Source organism: Rhinichthys klamathensis, unplaced genomic scaffold, assembly GCF_029890125.1.
Source record: "Rhinichthys klamathensis goyatoka isolate OS25496 unplaced genomic scaffold, OSU_Roscu_1.1 h1tg000261l_1, whole genome shotgun sequence".
NCBI lineage: Eukaryota > Metazoa > Chordata > Actinopteri > Cypriniformes > Leuciscidae > Rhinichthys > Rhinichthys klamathensis.
Genome location: NW_026606782.1, coordinates 1,224,093 through 1,246,961, shown reverse-complemented (window position 1 = coordinate 1,246,961; position 22,869 = coordinate 1,224,093). Strand labels below are relative to the sequence as shown.

The following is a 22,869-nucleotide window of genomic DNA, read 5'->3' as shown; positions in this document are numbered from 1 at the left end:
CCAGGATGCCCTCAAATATAATCTATTGGATGCAATGCATGAGAACAAACATGTACGCATATATGCACCTGGGTATAGTGTGTATGATTCAGTACCTGAATTGGTTCTTCACTGTCTGCGAAACTAAGGTCCACAAAACGCCACTTGTTGCCTTGAGTCCCTGTCCTCATCCACATGAGCGTCAGATTGCCATTTGCATGCTTGGTGATGAATCTGAGAGAACCTTCAACAGCCACAGACACCCAGGATTATTATTACAACCACATGTAAATATGTACACGCAAATAAATAATAGCATATGCTTTAACATAAATATGTGTTTGGTTAGTTTTTGACTGTTCGCATAAAGAGGTAGATAAATGAAAAGGATTCACAGACCCTGATTTGTGCAAATGTGTGTATAATTTTTTTGTCAGAATGTCTATCATTGCAAAATGAATATGTAATAAGCACCATAAACATGAACTCAAAATTGACCTTATAGAAGTTCTTACACATTCTTGGTCTCATTATGCAGAATTTGTTGGTGCACATTATTACATGAAAAACGTTCTTTCATGAAACGTCCACTTTTTACAATCCAGTCAATTCCAGATGAAAAAAATCAATTCTGGCTCTATACTTTCTTTATCAAAGAGCATGATGAGAGCATGTTCTTAACTCACCAATGTATCCACCGTAGATTAAATACCAGAAGCTGACACATTTGGCCTGCTGTGGAAAGCTGGCCAGTCTGGCTGCCGCAGGTGGTTTGAAGGACCGTTGTGGTGCTATGAACATAAAATAGCCTGCACAAAATAAAAAATATTTGTTTACTTTAAAGTGAAGTTTTATATCTTTAAGTTTAGGTTTGAGGTTTATAAATTTATTATATTTTTAGCAACAAAAGTTTTACTAAACCTTTACCAAATTGATTTAAAAAGAGACAGTTAAGAATAAAAAAACTAAAAAACTAATAATAATGCTGTTCTTTTAAACTTTCTATTCATCAAAGAATCCTGAAATAAATGTGTCCTGATTTCCACAAAATAATTAAGCAGCTCAACTGTTTTCAATATTGACAAGGAATGTTTTTTGAGCACCAAATCAGCATATTGAAATGATTTCTGAAGGATCACGTGACACTGAAGACTGGAGTAATGATGCTGAAAATTCAGCTTTGCCATCACAGGAATAAACTCCATTTTGAAATATATTAAAATAGAAAAGTTATTATTTTAAATTTTAAAAATATCTCACAAAACAACTGTTTTTTTTTTACTGTATTTTTGATCAAATAATTCAGCTTTGTTGAGTATCAGGGGCTTCTTTCAAAACCTTTTAAAAACCTTACTGACCCGAACCAGTGGTGTGATCATGTCCAGGTCCCTGATAACCAAAAGAAGGGTTCTGTCCATATTCTCTCCTCCAATTGATTTCAGCTGACTGGTCATGGTACCAGGAACAGGTGTCTTTCTCAAAGTCACAGCTGAGCTGGTCTGAAGCTGCAGGGATGTCTCCCTCTGCACAGTCCGTCAGTGTAATGTCATCCAGCATGATATCCTGATTTCCGATGAATGTAGGATTCACAGAAAATACAAGCTGTGTTTTTGAAATGGAATAAGAAAGCATTAACACAAAATCAGTAAAGCTCTTCCAATTACAGTGTCCAAAAATAATTTAGTGTGATTGAGATAACTGTGAATGCAGTGCATTACCTTTAAGCCCAGAGGACGATTTCCAATTAACAAACAAGCATTTTCCCAACCATTAGTCTGGCCCTTTTTAATCGACCATAACTTTACAGATGAAGTGTCACCGATCAAACTCAGGGAAAACTCGGAAGACATATTCACAGGATCATGGAGATGATACCAAAAGCTGAAATAAAAAGATTACAAAACTGTGCTCACACTACAGAAGAATGAGAATCTGAGTGATTAGAAAATAATTATTTAAGTGAGTGTTTGATGTGCGGCTTCTGCACCTTATCTTGCATCCGAGTGCAGTAGCCCTGGGAAGTGTGTGCTCCAAAATTGCTTCCGAAAAAATATATGCATGATCACCTTCTGCATGCATAACTTTACCTATAAATAATACAGAAGTCTAAATATCAAAAGTTTACTTGATATAAAATCAAATCCAAATTGATTGTCCTAGTCCAAAGGCCTACCCCAAGGTGATCCTGTGGTATGGTCCACACCAGGGACAGCACTGATGTTTGCCATTTCTCTACGCCATTTAAATTCATCCTTACTGGAGTCAATCCATCCGCATGCATGTTCCTCAAAGTTACAAGAGCCTGTGACGAAAGATAGGCTATTTCTTATATTGTGAACATAGCATTGTATTGTAAATCTATTATTTTCCATTTATTTGCATGCAACACCACGGAACAGATATCAAAATTGTGTAGCTGTAGTCATATACAATTGTGAATGTGATATCTGTTCTGTGGTGTTGCATGCAAATAAATGGAAAATAATAGCTTTACAATACAAGTTAGTAAATATTACTACATGACAAAGATGTGTCATCAGCAAGGGAAACATCATTTGATTAAGATGACAATGCTGTAACTACCACAGAACTCCTCATCTGATCCATCTGCACAGTTGGGGTGGAAATCACACACTTGCTCCATGGAAAGACAGTCTTGAGAGTGAATACACTGGAACTGCCCATCAGGGCAGGAGGCCAAGCCCATCGAAACTGCATATAAAACACCAATTAACTAGTGGTTACATTTGTTTTTTGTTATATTTACATCTTCAAAAGAATAAGAATGCACAGTTTATTTTATTAAAATTTAGCGAGTATTATTAGGTCTCAGTCAAAAACGTCATTCTGTCGATGGTGTGAGGAGGACCCTATTGGAATTGATCTGTTTATTTTTCCAAATATTAAGTCCTGTCAATCATCATTACTAGTGTATATAAGCAGCAGTCACTGCGTCATCCCAGCGACAATTCTTCCAGCATTCCTCCTCCTCCTCATCTCCTCTATTTCTCTTATTCTTCCTCTGCGCAGTACTGTTGGGGTTTAGCTTGGAGCTCAAGCTTCCTTCGAGGACAGCAAGCCAAGTGTGTTTACCATTAACTATTAGGTCTGAATGGGCATTCAAACACGTGAAATATATTCCACATAGAATAATAGTGAAGTAATCAAAAGCATGAAATAATAACAGTGTGGGGAATTATGCAGCGACCTTTGCTCTGATAGCAGCTATGCACACTCTTGGCATTTCTCAATCTCAATGCTATGCCACTTGGGATATTCCATACATTCTGGGAAATTTTGACTGCTATTACTGCAATCTCTGTCTAATCCATTTCTTTTTGTAGTTTTGTATAGAAATCCATGCATATCCACATACAAATTTCAAATTTTAAGCATAAACCTTTAGATCAAATGACGATACATAAATGAAACACAATTTCAAACAGGTTTCAACTGGCACCTGATCATATTAAGGAAATAATTTCATAAAACGTTATATTATGCATGCAAAACAATCATCAAAGGACATAAGAGAGCTGGTTCTGATGACCTTGCTGACCTTTACATTTAACCGGCTCATAGATTCACACAGTAAAATGTACCCTTGTTTATTGTATTTGAACTGATACAAAAAGAAAAAAACACGGACTCACCAAGTAGCAGTAGAAACAGTCCCCTCATTTTGTCGAGAAAATGGATGAAGAGTTCCTCAGTGAACTAGTCCGTTCCTCCAATGTCTCTTGCTTGGCAATACATGAATGTGAAGCCAATGAAACATCAGAGACCAGAGATCATTCTTTTTGTAGATAATTTGTAATGTACCGGTAGTATGTTTATCAGTGAATGTTAAAGTTCAGTGGACCCAACTACCTCAAATGTTACTTTTCACCTGCCTGGTTTTTACAACTTCCCGTGGCAGATAAAAAGCATACTGTACAGAAAAATGCAGTCTGCGGTATACAGTCAGTACTGGCATTCTAACAGTTGTTGAGGAATTGCTCCTCACGGTTTCCTTCAAGTACTCATTAGGTGAGAATAAACCTTAATTACTTAAATACTGAAGTTATAACTAAGATTTCAGAAACAAACCTGCAAAGCAAACATGTTTTTCTTTAGTTAAAATGGCAATAAAAACAGCCTCACAAAGACTTGACTAACTTTGGTTGCTGCCATAATCCATGACATCATTTTTTACTGCATTGTCCATGCTAAACTGCAAGATCTGAGTGAACTTTTGTCTAGTACTATCATGCTTACGTCAATAGTCTTCACTGGGAAAAAAAGAATTCATAATCATTTGCTAAAAGGTTAAAATGATCCAAGTCATTATGTGGCAAGATTAAGTAGCATTAAATACAGTTGAATATACTATCAAAATGCCCAGAACAGGTTCATAAGAACAGGTGTAAAAATGTGCCCTGGTTTGGGTCCTTGTAAAGCACAATTTCAACAGACACTATAGATGTATTGAGCAAGCAGAACTGCATTCTTGGAAGTCTCACCTCCGTTAAGCAATAGTGTGTCTGGAGGGACACTCAGAAATAGACACTAGTTCCAAGAAGCAATACATTGAATGAATCTTTAATAATCAACATTATTAATTGCAAACTTTGAACAGTCTCAAGCTACTTAGCGCATTAAAAGGTAAAATTTATCTGACTCTAATAGATAGCTTTCTCCAGACATACACACATCAAAAGGGTAAAGGACTTAAACCACGACCACGAGTTGTGGCTGGGAAAAGTTCCCAGATAATATAAAATGAACTATGAAGATGAAATAGATTATTTAAAATAGGTTAAAAAACAGTACACGTTGTAATGTACTTCCTTAATCATGCAAAATTAACTCAGATCCTGGAATGCAAATCATGCACAAGAAATAGAGTTTGTCTGTTTTGAAGTGCCTTATTGTAATGTTCACAACAATTTGCCAATATACCTCCCTCTGAAATTTTGCAATGCACTAACCATAGATGCCAGTATTCAGGCAGGTTTCCCACTTCTTTTCTTACTCACTGTCCTCTGACTGTCCGCACACTGCAAACTCAGCACAGAAGACATAAAAACAGATGCGTTTGGAATCACTGTGGAAAGCAAGAGGGAAATGAATGATTATGTAACAACAGGCGAAAAGGAAGTGAAACCTTCCTTACACTTTATGAGTCAACTCCACAAATCCAAACACAAGGATCCACAAAGGCTGACTCTCACTTTGACCCATGAGGTGATCAGGAAAAACAGCATAGATGGCAAAAAAGACATAGGCAAGAAAGAGAGAACTGCTATTAGAAAATCATTTCAAGGACATGACGAAATCTTACATGCTTGCAAATGTCATTTATATTTCCTAGAAGCACTTGCATTTGACACTGTATGCTGTAGTATTGAGCATACTTTTTCATTTATGGTAAACAAAAATCTGAACGTATTTTTCTAATCAAATGTCTAAAGTGTCTGAAGACTGGAATTGTTGCTAAGCTTTGGGATGTACAGCTACAAGCAGAAAGCTGATTCACGAGTTTCTTTTGCCCATATAATGAGCTAATAAGGTTAAGCGTATTTGGCTTGCTGTCCGCAGTGGAGGAAGCAGCTTCAACTCGAGCTTAGATATAGGCCTACCCCCCAGTGGGACTACTAATGCTTGGATGATGAGTATGGTACCAAGATGCCTAAATTATATTGGTGAAGTTGGGGAGGTGCAGGGATGCCAAAACAGCTGATGTCAGAGCAAGGTGAGCGGCTTATGCTCCGGCATATAATTGGAAGATTGGATGGGTTCACTCCTCCCAAAATTACGTTGTGAACTTCACTAAACAACTCCAGCCCCGCCAACCACACCTGCCCTCAAGAATGGACTTGCATTGAGGAACGTTTGTGTCAAGGTAAAATAATGGTATGATGATGATCTTTATATATTGATGTTTAGGCTATTCGTTATCAAATCACATTCGACTGAGATTAAAATATTTTTTTCTAATAATAATATAATATAACTTGTAATCAGGGCCCCAATCATCACCATGCTGATATTCCGTGCAACAATACTCCATGTTGTGGATGCCCTCACTCGAGAGACCCTGCTCTGCGCCATCATGGAGCAAGATGGAGAAAACACAAACGTTTTGAAAGCTCGCTCCCCGCTGGTGGCAAAGTCACATGTCCGATTCCTTTCGCGAAAGAAAACATGTGAGGTAGCAGTCTAAATTTAATTGAATTAAAAATAAAAAAAACCCGATGCTTTAGACTGCTCACTGCTACCAAAAAAAGATAAGAAGAAAACGTGTGGCCTACACGCGCCACAAACAAATAGGCCTACATCTCGAATTGGCAATTGATTCACCACCAAAATTACTTTGCGAGTCAGTTCATTTAATGATTCGGTAAATCAAAAATTCAAGACTCAAGAATCGTTCCAAAATCCTTCACTGAATCGTCAGAGCGGGGACTGAGCTCTCAGTCACTGAAAAACAAGTTATGCTTACATTCAGTGATGTCTCTCTCGAAATGAAGCAGATTTTGCTTCATTTGACATGTGACATGATACCGAGTCGATACCGAGAAAAAACAACTCTAAAAAATGCTCTGTTGCAGTCACACACATGAGTGTATGAGATAGAAAGTTTGTTCCACTTTGTTTATGCTCTAGGTCCATACCTTGATTTAAAATGTAGAAATTTTCAGATTTATATTTATTTTTTTGACAAACAAAAAGTCTTTTTTTTCATTCATTTTCAATGTGGGGCCAATCTGACCCTAAATGCCTTAAACGGTAATACAAAAATAAAAAAATAGTTTACACACCTTTAGAACAACCAAATCAAGCCCAATTTTTTGGTGCGTGTTTAGATTATTTAGGAAAAGTCACAGAGTCTCATGCCCCTGAGATGAAGGTAACACTTTTTAAAAATGAAGGAAAAGTCCAGTGGGGTCAGCTGGACCCCAAACACTGATTAAGGGTTAAGTATCCAGATTTATCACACTGTTGTGAGTAGTTTTCTTCTATATCTTTGTATATCTTTGTGTCTGAGATATTTCTGTGTATGTAGCAGGGCTGGTGGGGAGTGTGTTTTCTGACAGTTTCTAAGGCATAGAATTTGGAAGGCTCCATTTCAAGAGTGATGTGCTCACAGGCATAGGACAGCCGGTTCTCATGAAAGATATTGATGTCATGACAAGGGGTAAGTATAAATGTATGCAAAATAATGTTTGATGCAAGGCAAATCTGTGAAAAATATATTTTTATATAGATTTATTTATAAAGTAACAGGTGGGGTCACAGACAGTGACAGTTCTTATGAGACTGCAGTAGCCTATATTTTGTTAACATATACTGTATACTGTATGCCTACAAGCAGAACAAAAATTTCTTATGTGGCAAATTGCTGTCATCACAAGTTTTTGCACAGGATGTGCAGGAACATGAGTACAAGGCATAACAGGAAAGGGGAGCATTCAGATCATAAATTTTATGTGTAAATGGTTTTTTTTTACCTCTATTGTTGTGTATGCTGACAGGGCAGAACCATTGCTGGGAAGAGGGAATATCTAAATGATTTAGGAGTGATAGGTTTGACTTCATCTAGATGTTCTGCAGTGAGTTATCTTATAGTACCAAAATGATTTGTGTCCCTTAAATACCCAAACCAAAACTGACCAAAAACCAAAATCAAACTGACTAAGATCATTTTCGATCATTAAGAAGATTTGTTCTCATTTTCCAAAGAAGCCTTGTCACATTAGTGTTTCAACAGTTCTGAAGAAAGAGACGTGACAGGATGTAATTCTGATTGGAACAATCCGACCCATTTAAAGGGCAGGTCTGCATGAGCAAATTTGAGACTGCAGAAGACAGAGAATGACACTGGAATGAACACATGAGCAGCACAGAATATATTTTGGATCAAGATGAAAACAATAACAGCAGTTATTTTGCTTGTATTAGAACTATCAAACTGCTTTGCACAGTCAGGTATGTATAGTTTTCTTTAATCAAACTGAAAAAATTAACGACAATAATAATCATACTTTTTCTTATTGCAAATAGTATTTATTGTGAAAAAAAGCCACTTACACGTTTTTTTTCCCATTTATGCTAAACTGAGTGTGAATAGCTCAACACTGCATCATCTCAACCTATTTTTGTGCAGGAGGAAACTTTTTAATATATAATGTGGATTATAACACATGCATGTCAAACTTCCTGGAACGACTTGCCACCTGTGACCCATACAGTAACAAACAACAGTTCCGTTGGACTTCAAAGAATTGCATTTTGAACACTTATACAGCCAAATGCCTTGGAGTAGGAAGTAAAGCAGTGGGGAAAAAATTGCAGTGGCTGAAATGTGAAGAGGACAATGATTTGCAGAAGTGGGAATGCCACGGTGACACACTGCTTCGTCTAAAGAATGAGTCTCTGTACCTTGCTGTAAATGACAACGGTGTGCCAGTGATCTCTGCAGACACTGGAATAAAGAGCAAATGGACAATTCATGGAACACAGAACAGCATTTGCTCTCTGCCTTATGAAGGTATGTGTCTCTATTGAAAATTATTGTCATAAAGTGACAATACTGTTTTCCTTTCTATGCAAATGTGTGCTATTCCCTCAGGGAGCAAAATATTGCATGCTGTAAAATAGAACAATAATTCCCAACATTTTTTTGTCCTAAGCAGGATAATGTACCTTGTTATGCAAAAAGCATCAATTCGATTCCATTTTGCCAATATTATTTTATCAACCTATGTTAATTAATTTTTAACTGAATGATTAAATAAAGTAATATATTTGCTTACAATTAGTTAATCATCTTTATAGCGAATTCAATGTTTTTTTTTCACCAACACTATAAAACATCGTGTGATCAACTCTTACATTATTTTAACAGAAATTTACACCATTGATGGAAATGCATTTGGGCGGCCATGTCACTTTCCTTTTCTTTATGAGAAAAAATGGTATGCAGACTGTACCAACGTTGATGAACAGAATCAACGTCTGTGGTGTTCCATTGAGACTGACTACAGTGTTAATCAGCGGTGGGGCTACTGCCCAACACATGAAAGTAGGTTTTTGTTTCAAGTGTTACTGGCACATTAATTAATAAATCATTAAGACTACAGTTGTTACCTGTCCACCATCAAAATCTAAACTAATAATATACGCTCACCTAAAGGATTATTAGGAACACCTGTTCAATTTCTCATTAATGCAATTATCTAATCAACCAATCACATGGCAGTTGCTTCAATGCATTTAGGGGTGTGGTCCTGGTCAAGACAATCTCCTGAACTCCAAACTGAATGTCAGAATGGGAAAGAAAGGTGATTTAAGCAATTTTGAGCGTGGCATGGTTGTTGGTGCCAGACGGGCCGGTCTGAGTATTTCACAATCTGCTCAGTTACTGGGATTTTCAGGCACAACCATTTCTATGGTTTACAAAGAATGGTGTGAAAAGGGAAAAACATCCAGTATGCGGCAGTCCTGTGGGCGAAAATGCCTTGTTGATGCTAGAGGTCAGAGGAGAATGGGCCAACTGATTCAAGCTGATAGAAGAGCAACTTTGACTGAAATAACCACTCGTTACAACCGAGGTATGCAGCAAAGCATTTGTGAAGCCACAACACGCACAACCTTGAGGCGGATGGGCTACAACAGCAGAAGACCCCACCGGGTACCATTCATCTCCACTACAAATAGGAAAAAGAGGCTACAATTTGCAAGAGCTCACCAAAATTGGACAGTTGAAGACTGGAAAAATGTTGCCTGGTCTGATGAGTCTCGATTTCTGTTGAGACATTCAGATGGTAGAGTCAGAATTTGGCGTAAACAGAATGAGAACATGGATCCATCATGCCTTGTCACCACTGTGCAGGCTGGTGGTGGTGGTGTAATGGTAATGGCTTAGCCCTATCGCCTAACGACTACAGCCCCATTGACTCCCTGTGCCAATGCATTGATGAAGTAAACGGTTGGATGTGCCAAAACTTTCTTCAGTTAAACAAAGACAAAACTGAAGTCATTGCGTTTGGAAACAAAGATGAAGTTCTCAAGGTGAATGTATACCTTGACTCTAGGGGTCTAACAACTAAAAATCAAGTCAGGAATCTTGGTGTATCTCTAGAGTCAGACCTTAGTTTCAGTAGTCATGTCAAAGCAATTACTAAATCAGCATACTATCATTTGAAAAATATTGCAAGAATTACATGCTTTGTTTCCAGTCAAGACTTAGAGAAACTTGTGCATGCTTTCATCACCAGCAGGGTGGATTATTGTAATGGACTCCTCACTGGCCTTCCTAAAAAGACCATAAGACAGTTGCAGCTCATACAGAACGCAGCTGCCAGGATTCTGAGCAGGACCAGAAAATATGAACATATCACACCAGTCCTCAGGTCTTTACACTGGCTCCCAGTTACATTTAGGTTTGATTTTAAAGTATTATTACTGGTATATAAATCATTCAATGGCCTAGGACCTCAATATATTGCAGATATGCTCACTGAATATAAACCAAACAGAGCACTCAGATCATTAGGATCACATCAGCTAGAAATACCAAGGGTTCGCTCTAAGCATGGAGAGTCTGCTTTTAGCTATTATGCCAGCCGCAGCTGGAACCAGCTTCCAGGAGAGATCAGATGTGCTCCTACAGTAGTCACATTCAAATCCAGACTCAAAACACATCTGTTTAGCTATGCATTTACTGAATGAGCACTGTGCCACTGTTCGTCCGACTGTTTTTACTGTACTTTATTTTATTTTTTTATTCTAAACTGTTTTAATTATTCTTATTTGTTTTGATTATTTTATTTTCTCCTATGTAAAGCACTTTGAATTACTATTGTGTATGAAATGTGCTATATAAATAAACTTGCCTTGCCTTGCCTTGCCTTGGTGTGGGGGATGTTTTCTTGGCACACTTTAGGCCCCTTAGTGCCAATTGGGCATCGTTTAAATGCCACGGCCTACCTGAGCAATGTTTCTGACCATGTCCATCCCTTTATGGCCACCATGTACCCATCCTCTGAGGGCTACTTCCAGCAGGATAATGCACCATGTCACAAAGCTCGAATCATTTCAAATTGGTTCTTGAACATGACAATGAGTTCACTGTACTAAAATGGCCCCCACAGTCACCAGATCTCAACCCAATGGAGCATCTTTGGGATGTGGTGGAACGGGAGCTTCGTGCCCTGGATCTGCATCCCACAAATCTCCATCAACTGCAAGATGCTATCCTATCAATATGGGCCAACGTTTCTAAAGAATGCTTTCAGCACCTTGTTGAATCAATGCCACATAGAATTAAGGCAGTTCTGAAGGCGAAAGGGGGTCAAACACAGTATTAGTATGGTGTTCCTAATAACCCTTTAGGTGAGTGTATCTATTCTAACAATAAAACATTGGCTTGCATTTATTGATGGGTAGTTATGTTATTTGCAGATGCATTGTGGTCCAAACATCCTCTGACAAATGTCTATTACCAAGTGAATGATAAGTCGGCCCTGACATGGTACCAGGCTAGAAAGAGCTGCCAGCAGCAAGGCGCAGAGCTGCTGAGCGTCTCTGAACCTCACGAACACAGCTTTATAGCAGGTACAGTCCCATCAAAGAAATAGTCTAAATAGAACTGTTCATCATTACATGCACTAATGAAATACTAATGAATATCAGAAATAAAAAATAAAAAAAAGGTTAAAAAAATGCTCATTCTCGCTTTGTCTAGGAATAGTTCAGAAGACACAAGTCTCACTATGGACAGGACTAAACAAATTAGATGCGTCCAGTGGATGGCAGTGGAGCAATGGACAACCTTTACGTTATCTGAAATGGCTCAGTGGTAAGACTCTCTTTTAATCAAAGGATTCAGTCTTGTTGAATCCCTGTAGAGCACAATACCAACAACACTATAGTTTTTTTTTTCCTGGGGAACAAACAATCATATAACAAGAAATATGTATTTTGATAAATATAAATGTTGCATGAATTGAGTAAAGTTCACTATGCCTTGATTCATCGTATACTAGATGTTGGGCCTGTCCTGAATAGTTGAATGAACAAAACAAAATCAGCTTTCACTAGCTAAAACAAAATCAGCTTTCACTAGCTAACTGAGCATATTAATGGACTGAAATGATCATTTCTGTCTTTGTTGAAGGATTCCCAACCACACAACCAGGCTACAGTTGTGGTGTCCTAAAAAACAGTTTTGGTTCTGAATGGTCAAACGAACCTTGTTCGGAAAAACATGGGTACATCTGCCAAAAAGGCCATTCTGTTCCTACTATTCCACCAGGTAAGCTTTCCAACCTCTTTTCTATTCCATATAGCAAGCAGCGATTCTCAAACCGCAGTGTCAAGAATGGTGCAGTTCACGCAAAAACAAACATATAGTGTGATCTGTGTAGTGCGATTGACAAACAAATTATTTATATGCGTCTTTCTTTTAAAGATTTATTCATAAAGGCCCACAAACGCAGGAGTGGCTTTTGTATGCTGTTTCCCAATTCGTATAGGCTACTATCTGTCCTAAATAGTATTTGAAATTAGAGTTAGTGTGTCCCAAATCATAGTATGTTGAAATTAGTATTTCATAGATACCCAGATGGTGTATTTTTTTCTAGTTACAATTCGAAGACTCATGCACTTTCTAACGGCTAATATTACCCAACAACCCATTGTGCATTGCACGCAGATTCGAATGGAACTACAAACACGAATAAAACATGTAAAAAAACAAAAAAAAACTAAAACCATGTCGGATGTGTGAGACCGACAGTTAAGTAGAGAGCTTTAGATAAAAGGGTTTGAGATATTAATATTCATTATCTAACCCAACGAAAAGATGTTATCCATATTATATTTCATCTGAAACAGCATTGTGAACATTTATAAAGATTAAAGTTTTGCTTCTAATAAAGATTTTGCAAAATAAAGATTTGGTCATTTTGGTCGTTTGGTCATTAACTTTTAAATCCATCATTATTCAAAACACATGAGGAGTTCTCCGCATGAAAGACACATGACTGGCAGTGCTGCTTCATGGATGTGAAGGATTTGAACTGTGACAAGATGATTGACAGGGCAGTTTAAACAGTGACTGGGTGCAGATAACTAAGTGGCAGAGCAGTCCATTAAAGTCCCAATTATAACGAAGGAGTATGTCTCAAAGTTTTCATACTATTCTGCTACACACTCAAAAGTACTGTGCGTACAAAAACACAAAAAGAGTACATAGTTTTAGGGCTTAGTATAAGTAGGTGAATTGGGATGCAGCAATACATTTGACTGACTTATTAAACTGCATGTCATTGGATCATTAGTCTACTTCAGGACAGGCTATAATAATTTGATAAGGAAAATAAAAATGTTTTCAAATGCATTTATATCTCATACTGTATTTCACTTTAAAATGTTTTTGGCACATCATGAGATTGGTTAAACCTCTCAAGATGCATGAACAAGTTTGGGAACCTCTTCTATATAGAATAATGGAAGATGGAAGATATTAGTGTTAATAATAGGTTATCTTTATTTTTGTTTTTTTGGACAGTGGTGAACACTGGATTTTGCCAAAGCCCTTGGATTCCATATTCAGGCAACTGTTATCTGCTTCATCGCAACAAGCGAACATGGATGGAGGCGCGAGATGCATGTCTGCGGGAAGGAGGAGACCTGCTGAGTATCCTCAACACAGAAGAGCAAAGCTTTGCCATCACACAGCTTGGATACTGTAAGTTTCGATCATTGGCTTTTAACTGGAATGCATTTTTTAATAGGGTTGTTGTAGTCACCCCTATATAAGGTTGCTAGACAATAATCTGCATCACTATTCTCAGTGAGGACAGACGAGCTGTGGACTGGTTTCAATGATCGCAAAACTCAGATGCTGTTTGAGTGGAGTGACCAGTCTAGCGTCCCGTTTGCCTCATGGGAGGTGGGGGAGCCGAGTCACAATGCTGTTCATGCAGAGGACTGTGTGTTAATTAGAGGAGAGGTAAGAACTTCATATCGGTAGCCTCATAGCATAATTGCCTAAGTCATTTTGTGTTTTTTCTTGAAATATGACTTAGGCAATTATTTGAGAAGTCATCTTAAATTCTAGTTGCATAGTTTTTCTCATAGAATGATCTGTTGCTAAACTAAACATTTGCATGATGACTGTTTCTCCTTTAGGAGGGAAAGTGGGCCGATGATATTTGTGAGAACAAGTATGGATTCATCTGTAAGAAGAAGGCCAGCTATAAAGCCTCGAATAATGACACGATTGTCACAAGCCCAGGATGCAAAACAGTTTGTATATTTGTATAATAAGAAAATGACTGCAGAATTTTCTTTTATGTTTTTTTGACATCAGGTGGTGAAATGTACCTACTGACAATTGTCTTATTTTTTTAAAAGGGTTGGACCAGATATGGGTACTACTGCTACATGGCAGCATCTGAGACAAAGACCTTTGAAGAAGCAAAACAGATGTGTGAAAAAGCTGAGTCTCAACTGGTTGATATTTCCTCCAGGTTGGATCACTTCCTCAATTACATGCTTTCTGTCCTTTCTACATCTGACACGGAATTTACACTACATTAGCTAAAACCTTTTAGCAAATTCTGAAATAAAATGACTTTTCTAAATGTATAATTATGTGTTGTTCTAAATAATATTTTAAAATCTATGAACAGATTTTAGTGTCAGCTACTTCCTCATAATATAATAAAAGTCCATATAATTAGGACAGCTATCAAGAGCAGTTCAAACTTAATCTGCTTGGTTTCCCCCCCCCCCCCCCCCCATTAGAATAGAAAATGCATTTCTGGTTAGTCTAGTGGGAGCACGACCAGAAAAGTACTTCTGGACTGGATTGTCTAATCAGAAGGATCTGCACACATTTGAATGGACCAACACCAAGCAAGTCCCATTTACTCATTTCAACGCTGGGATGCCAGGTATTAGGCCTATGCTAAAAAACTAAATGTCAATGAAATGATAATGTTTCTGATTTCTCATAATAACAGTATTACATTTTAGAATTACTTTTTTCTTTTTCTTAAAAAAAATTTGTTTAGGAAGAAAACAAGGCTGTGTTGCCATGACGACTGGAATTATTGCTGGGCTTTGGGATGTGCTCAGCTGCTCAAATAAGGAAAAATACATCTGCAAGCAGAGAGCTGATGGATTAGTTACTACTCCAGCCCCGTCAACCCATCCTCCCCTGGGCTGTTCTGAAGACTGGATGTCAATTGCATCTAAAGACTTTTGTGTCAAGGTAAATTGGACTTTTTTGCTATTTTCATGAGAAATTTGCTATTTAAACAAAATTATAGACCGATTGTACAACATTTCATGACATTATTTCCTTCTCTTTTTGGCAGTATTTTAATGTACCTACGTTTCAAATGAAGACTTGGGATGAAGCTCTTGACTTCTGCCGAGAGCTTGGTGGTGATCTTCTGAGCATCCACCATGATTCTGATATTCCTTGGAAACATGGAAGGTAATATCTATCATTCCTTTTGCAAATGGACAAACTTGTTTCAAACTTGTTCAAATCACATTATCTATAACAGGCCCTATTGATCTGTTTTAGACATGAGAATTTTCCACCATCAGCAGTCATAATCTGCAATTAATTATCCACAATTAAGCCACAATCCATCTCCATATACTTGCGTATACATATAAATGTGTGTAAATATAAAATTGGGTATACATATAAATGCATGTTTATAATCTACGCACACATGTATACATAAAAATGTCCACGAATGTTAGATTTGGCTGGTTCTCTGCCAACTTGTATCTCTGTTCATGTGTTTTTATATTCATCGTCAGCGGTGTACACCACTGATGGTTGTAAATACTGTGAATGTGCAGCAAGTCTCATGACTGAAACAGATGAATACATAAATATATGATCAAAAAAGTAAAGAAACTACATGGTTTTGCTTGTAGAGGGTATCCAGCATGGATTGGTTATAGAATGTATGATCCCTCGGTGGGTTTTGTTTGGAGTGACGGTTCTTCGGTGAGTTCACAAAGAATATGTTAAAAGACATTTAATGCTATATAAATCGCATTTGATGTCATTTTGATTTTTTTATTTATTTATCTTTTAGTCATCCTATCAAAGCTGGTCCAGTGATGAACCAAACAATTTGAACAACATTGAAAATTGTGTTGAAATTACTATTTCAATCTGGGACAATGATGGAATGTGGAATGACGTAAACTGTCATGACAAAAAGGACTGGGTCTGTCAGATTCAAAAAGGTACAAAATGGCAATCTGGAAAAAATCTAGTTCTGCCATCACTAGATTGGAAAGAAAATTATATTTTCTATGTTTAATTGACAGCTAACTGCTAAGCCTTCTCTTTAGGAAAGACCCCAAATGAAGTAAATATTACAGGTCCAGGTAAGTCTTGTACTTTAAGAACTCCAGACTCAAACGTTATATTTTGATCACACTGATGAGGTAAATGAGAAACTTGAATTTAAAACATTTATTTATTTTTATTTAAGTTTATAATGAAACAGAGGATGGCTGGACTGAATTCAGAAGTAACCAGTATTATGCGTCTCTATACTCAGCAATGTCTGTGCACGATGCACGGACATTCTGTAAGAAATCACATGGCGATCTTGTGGTTATCAATGACGAGGAAGAGCGGTTATTCCTCTGGCATAAGGTATGATGGCTGAGTGACATTTTCAGTAGCATATTTGTGGTGCGTATCACACAAAACTTGAATCAGTGTGTTATTTTGAGTATGCTTTATATTGCATTTAATTTACTGACTTCCTCACAACTGCTGTGCTTTTTTCCGTGTTGCAGAGTAAAACGACGCACACTGATTTTATCATTGGTTTGACAGTTGATCTGGATGGGTCTTACCAGTAAGTTTAAAGAATGTAAATAGCTCCTATATGAACTTACAAAAGAACAAATAAACAAATACATTTTGCTCTTTAAAGGTGGATGGATGGTTCCCCTGTAGTATTTCATGCTTGGGAAGCAAATCAACCGGCTTTTAAAAACAATGAGGAAAGATGTGTGAAGATGACCCTTTCTCAAGGTACATCATATCTTCTGATCTATGAGGACATTAGGTATATGTGGAATGTTATATTGACCACTGATACATTTGGTGAAGGAAATGTTTCTTTATGTATGATTAAATCACTGTTGATACATTAAATAAACCAATTTAAAAAAGCATTTTGACTGTTACAGGACTCTGGGAAACTGTCAACTGTGGTGATGAACATAATTTTTTTTGTAAGCGAAGTCAGTCTCCTCCAGTTAATGCCACGGTGGCCCCTACACAAAAGCCAAAAGGAGGCTGTGCTCCTGAGTGGAACAACTTCGAGGGAAAAGTAATTATAAACATATTCTAAAATGCTAAAAATATTGTAATGCTATATATTAGCAGTAAAATATAACCTTCATTGTATATTTAAACATTTTACAGTGTTAATGTAGTTTTAGTCACTTCAGTCTAAACAGTTCTGCATCAGCTCAATGAAATGAAAATGTTTTTGTGCAAAATCACATCTGACACAGAATATAGCCTTGCTTATGAAAAGTTACAAAAAATTGCACTGCTGTAATATGTTTTCCAGTACAATATTTGTGAAATATCTTGATTCATATTTATGACAATAAATGATAGAAGAAAATAAATAATGGTAATTTATATAAAACATTATAGTGTTATAACATGAAGGAAGACACGAAAACATGGACAGAAGCAAGAGAATACTGCAGAGAGCTTGGTGGAGATCTGTCATCTATTATGAGTAGAACACAACAAGGTAAAAGCTCTGTGAGAGATTTCAGAACTGCTCAAAATTATGAATGTGTAAATATCTCGTATTCTGTGCATGGAAAATGTGACATTATTCTATATTATTGATTCTCTAAATGTTTGCTGTGTTTTTTTTTTTTAGCAGTGCACTTTGATTGACTTGATTATTATCATATATTGCATTTAATGTATTACATCATATTTATCCATCTGCTGCAGCCTTTTTGACCACGATGATTAGAGATAAAACCACAGACTTCTGGATTGGATTCAACAATTTGGCAAACGGGAGGTTCAAGTGGACAGATGGGAGTACGGTTGCATTCACAGAGTGGGCCAAAGGGGAACCTCAAAACTATAGAGTATGTGCATTTTGTCGTCATTTATGAGTGAACATTATGAATTTAGGCAGCTTAATAAATGTCAAATTTAAGTTTTGGAGTGACTATGGATTTTTTTTCTTTTCTTTTTTAAATAAATGTATTGTTTCTCTTACAGTGGCATTCGTACTATTGGTCAAAATATCACTATTCAGAGGAACGGGTACTATGATAAGCTGACTAAAACGAAATAGTATATATTTTTTTGTGATAACAAAGGCTTCAGTAGCGGTTTCTTTTTCAAACAGGAATGTGCTGTTATGGGCATAGGTTCAGGCTCTTTTGGCAAGTGGGTGGCAACTGACTGTAATTCTACTCACGGTTTTATCTGCAGTCGTGATGTTGGTGAGTTTAGCCAAACACTGCGGACTTGTAGAGAGATTGCTTAATCCTCTGCAGACTTTTACCATTCCACTTTTGTTTTCATCGTGTCTTTTTTCACATGTTCAGATCCTGGTATTGCCCCAGTGCCAACTGAACTTCCGAAAACCTTTGTCAAGCTCGGAAATTCATCTTTCAAAGTGATTCAAGAGAACCTAACATGGAGTGAGGCAAGCCGTCGCTGTGAGGCAGATGGGGCTCATCTTGCCAGCATTCGGGACTTGGTAACACAAGCTTACCTTGAGCTGCAGGTCTTCAGAGTCCAACAGCCCATGTGGATTGGTCTCAACAGTGTGCAGGTACTGCACCGGAGTGAGAAAGGGAAAATCATAGCGTTACATTTTGTAGAAATATTCACCCAAAAATGTAAAGACACCTTCATGGGTTTTTTGTTGTGTGGTACAGGCTGCGCATTGCCATATAATGAAAGTAAATGATTACTGGGGCTGTCAAGCTCCAAAAAGGACAATTATTAAAAGCAAATGCTCAAGACAGTCATCTACAAACATTAAAAATGTGTGTGTAAATGGCATGTCTGTTTTTCTAAATTAGGCTTTATTACATGAAAAGTGAACCATATATCATACTCTGTATGTGTGATATTTATGACTCCAACCTACTCATTATATATTTGTATTCATTAACAGTCAAATGGATATTTTCTATGGATAAATAATTGGCCCTTGAATATGGAGAAATGGGCACCTTCTGAACCACAGTCCAACCGCCCTTGTGCATACATGGGAATAGGAGGAGAATGGAGAACTACTCTCTGCAATCAAACCTTCTACGGTGTCTGCGAGCAATCAACAGGTGATATACAAATATTTTTCCTTTAGACGATTACATTTTGCTATCATATCAACAAATAATTGGGGGGTCAGTCTTAAAAGATTCCAGTGCTTGGAGGCAAGATTTAGAATCTGAAAATGAAATAATTCTGAGCAATGCACAGGTTTCAGAAATTAAAATTGAGTTGTGTTTGTGTGTATTTTTGGTATTGTTATTGTGGGCACTTCAAAATACTGTGAGTAATTCTCGATAGCTTATTGTCCGAATTATATATATTTTTAGAATGCACATTAGCTCCTTTTCCATCAACCCCAAAGCTTTCTGTATTTGACACACACTTTTCACGAAGAAAAGAATCCAAAAAGTATTTCAATGTTGTCGAACACCCTTTCAGATTTTTGCATTAAATATGGTGTTTATTAAAAAGTAAACTAAGTGTGTCAACTAATGAGTGAATGATTCTGTGCCAGAATTCAGAGGTAAAATTTGACCGCAATGGTCATTAATCGGCTTTCGCCTTACATGTCAATATAGCGGTCAAAGACTTCAGATTTTGGCCCAGGATCAGTGGAATCTTTTTGGATTCTCACAATTTTGTCATGTTCCCTTTGTTTCCATAGTTACTCATTTTTTAATTGATTAACTCCACCCTGTTTTCTCTTCTGTTTATATAGCCATCGTTTTCAGTTGTTTCTTTGTCCGTTCTCATTAGTGTATCGTTGGTTGTATTTTTTCCTGCGTTTCTCCTGTGCTCTTGCGTGTTTGTTGTTTTAATTACATTGTGAATAAACGTGACTTCTGCGATTAGATCCTGCCTCAACTCTGCTTAGCTGCTCCCGGCTGTGACAGCACCGTACATCAGTGCTCTTGGAACAGTGCTCCTCCAATCATTACACACTGAATGGATAGTGCTTCTTAAAACAGCTGTACAGTAATCCATCACTTTCTCTTAAGCACACTTTTCCATGTGACATTCTCCCCAGACATTCCCCCGACTCTTCCAGCTCAGCAACCTGGGCATTGCCCACAAGAAGATGATGACAGTTCTTTAAGGTGGATACCTTTCAAAGACAGTTGCTATGCTTTTGTGACTGATACCAAACCATGGAGCAGAGCAGCTAGACTCTGTATGACATGGGGTAAGGTTATAGATGGATTTTAAAAGCGGTTTACCCAATTACATGACAGGTGCAAAGAACAAAAAAGTAACAAAGCTTGTACTTCATTTTTCTTTCTCGTCAGGAGCATCTCTTGTCAGCATTAAGGATGTAGCGGAAGAGAAGTTCATAGAGGACAACCTTGTGCTCCTTGAAAGTTACAAAGGAATTTGGATTGGACTTTTCAACTCCCAGAAAGGTAATGTGCCAAATATACCTTCTCACATGAAGGAATCAATCTCTTCTGTTCAACTCCTTTCCAGTGCCCCAGAGTCTTCACACAAATAGTAAATGAACTCATTGGTCTAAAAGGGTTGGTTACAAATGAACTCACCCTGGATTATCTAACTACACAGGACACTGGTTATGGTCAGACTACAGCGTGGTAGATTACACTAACTGGGCATCTGAAAACGATTATGCAGACGACTATGAAGATCATTCTTGGAATCCTGAATGCGCAGCACTATCTATCAAATCTAAAAAATGGAAAAAAAAACATTGTGATTACACAGTCTTACCGTTTATCTGCAAAACCCCCAAAGGTACGTAATGTAAATTTTCACAATAGCATATTTCGTAACATGTTGTAGGAGTAGTTGTCACTTAGAGAAATGCAATACTGTATCTAAGTAACTAATGTTTTGAGTCAAATGTCCAATGGCATAATTGCTTTTCTCTAGCAGTGCTTAATTATGTTGGTTTCAAAAATCTAAATTTACCGTAAATGATCATCATATTTGTGCAATGACTGTTAGGTAACACAATAAAACCTGACCACCTTAAGACAAGGTATACTATACAACAAAGGTAAATAATGATAAACTGTGTTCTTATAGGATATAATAAATACAAGGGTGTTTGTTTTGGTTTGGTGTTTCATTTGTTACAATTTTATGTTCACAAATAACTGCATTTTTATCATTTCTGTTAGCCAAAACAATGTTGGATGTTTCTCGTTTCATAATTATATTTCTGTTTTAATCTCCCTGAAAAGCCATTAAATACACTATCATACATTTCTATGTAATATATAATAAGTATCTTGTGGAAAATGCTTTTTTTCCCTTTTACTTTAGATGTTAATATTTCATAAAACTATTTTTTTTAAATTAGTTTCAATAAACCACATGTCCACATATTGTGACAGTTTTTGTCAGAATTACCTGCTCCAGTCACAAAAGGTCACTTTATATATTTCTCTAGAAAATAAAGGTGGAAATGTTCCATGGCCTTTTACATGTAGGAATGTGTATAATTCAGAAGTTCACAAAGTAGACAAAAATTTAGCCACCGGGGTAAATCGTGACAACTAGCTCTAGTCCCACCTATTTTATTCCTATGAATATGCTTATGATTGTTTAGAGCAGGGGTGGGGAACGTTGATCCTGGAGGGCCACTGTCCTGCAGAGTTTAGCTCCAACCCTGACAAAAACATTCAGCTGCCTGTAACTTTAGTAATCCTGAAGACCTTGATTAGCTTCAGGTGTGTTTGATTAGGGTTGGAGCTAAACTCTGCAGGACAGTGGCCCTCCAGGATCAACGTTCTCCACCCCTGGTTTAGAGTAAAAGGGAAATGTAATAAAACTCCAAAATTGTATTACATTATCTATTTATCCTTTTTCTTTCCTGCAGTATGGAATCCAACCACTGAGGCCTCACATGCAGGTAATATGATGATTTATTCATAATGCCTTTTCTTGTGCATTTTCTGTCAAGAAATATTCAAAAATCTCATTTTATGTCAAGAAAAAATAAACACTTTCAGCAGCCTCTCTCAGGTGTTTAACAGTATATGTAAAGTAGTACAATTGTAGTTTGATATAATATGTATATCACAATTTCAGACTAGATAGTTTCTCTTATTATTTTTATCTGTTTTCACAGGTCCTGAACCTCACAGGGTCAAAACCGGTTTGGCTGTGTTCTTGAGCATTGCAGTGGTCGGCATATTGGGAGCTCTAGCGTATGTTTACTACAGAAGTTCAAAAAGACTGTCATTGCCTACATTTGAAAATCCCATGTATAGTAACACAGAGGCTGCTTATTCAGATAGTAAAGATAACAAAACATTGCTTAGCCACATTGATATCACTGGATAGACCTGTGTTTTATAATGTCCCAGTACTTATATATATGTAAGAGATACTGTACACTCAGCCGATCATTATCATAAAATGACAGGGATCATCGGGTTTATTTTTCGATAATGGCTGTACTTTATCCTGCTTCGTACATGGCTACTCAGCAAATAAATATTGATTTGGGAAGAAAGTATTTTATGTCAGAAAAAAACGCAGCTATGTAGGAATCAGTTGTTGTCAGTTATACAGTTTAGCAGTCATTATGCAAAAACAAATCTGACTGCAGA

The 22,869-nt window shown here is 37.1% G+C and overlaps 1 protein-coding gene across 1 annotated transcript; it reads left to right on the top strand.

The window, feature by feature from the left end:
- The first annotated feature begins 7,773 nt into the window (after window positions 1-7,773).
- Window positions 7,774-22,677, top strand: mrc1b (mannose receptor, C type 1b). Its single transcript, XM_056267514.1, has 31 exons — window positions 7,774-7,950; window positions 8,129-8,512; window positions 8,870-9,046; window positions 11,428-11,580; window positions 11,711-11,824; window positions 12,143-12,280; window positions 13,538-13,717; window positions 13,824-13,981; window positions 14,161-14,277; window positions 14,386-14,501; window positions 14,779-14,927; window positions 15,048-15,247; window positions 15,354-15,475; window positions 15,934-16,006; window positions 16,098-16,251; window positions 16,360-16,395; window positions 16,503-16,669; window positions 16,816-16,877; window positions 16,956-17,056; window positions 17,215-17,357; window positions 17,693-17,795; window positions 18,008-18,150; window positions 18,287-18,331; window positions 18,417-18,513; window positions 18,619-18,848; window positions 19,197-19,362; window positions 20,325-20,480; window positions 20,584-20,697; window positions 20,855-21,043; window positions 22,134-22,166; window positions 22,386-22,677. Exons 1-31 carry the CDS (start codon window positions 7,887-7,889, stop codon window positions 22,598-22,600), a joined length of 4,299 nt encoding a protein of 1,432 aa, XP_056123489.1. The 5' UTR covers window positions 7,774-7,886; the 3' UTR covers window positions 22,601-22,677.
- The last annotated feature ends 192 nt before the right edge of the window (window positions 22,678-22,869 follow it).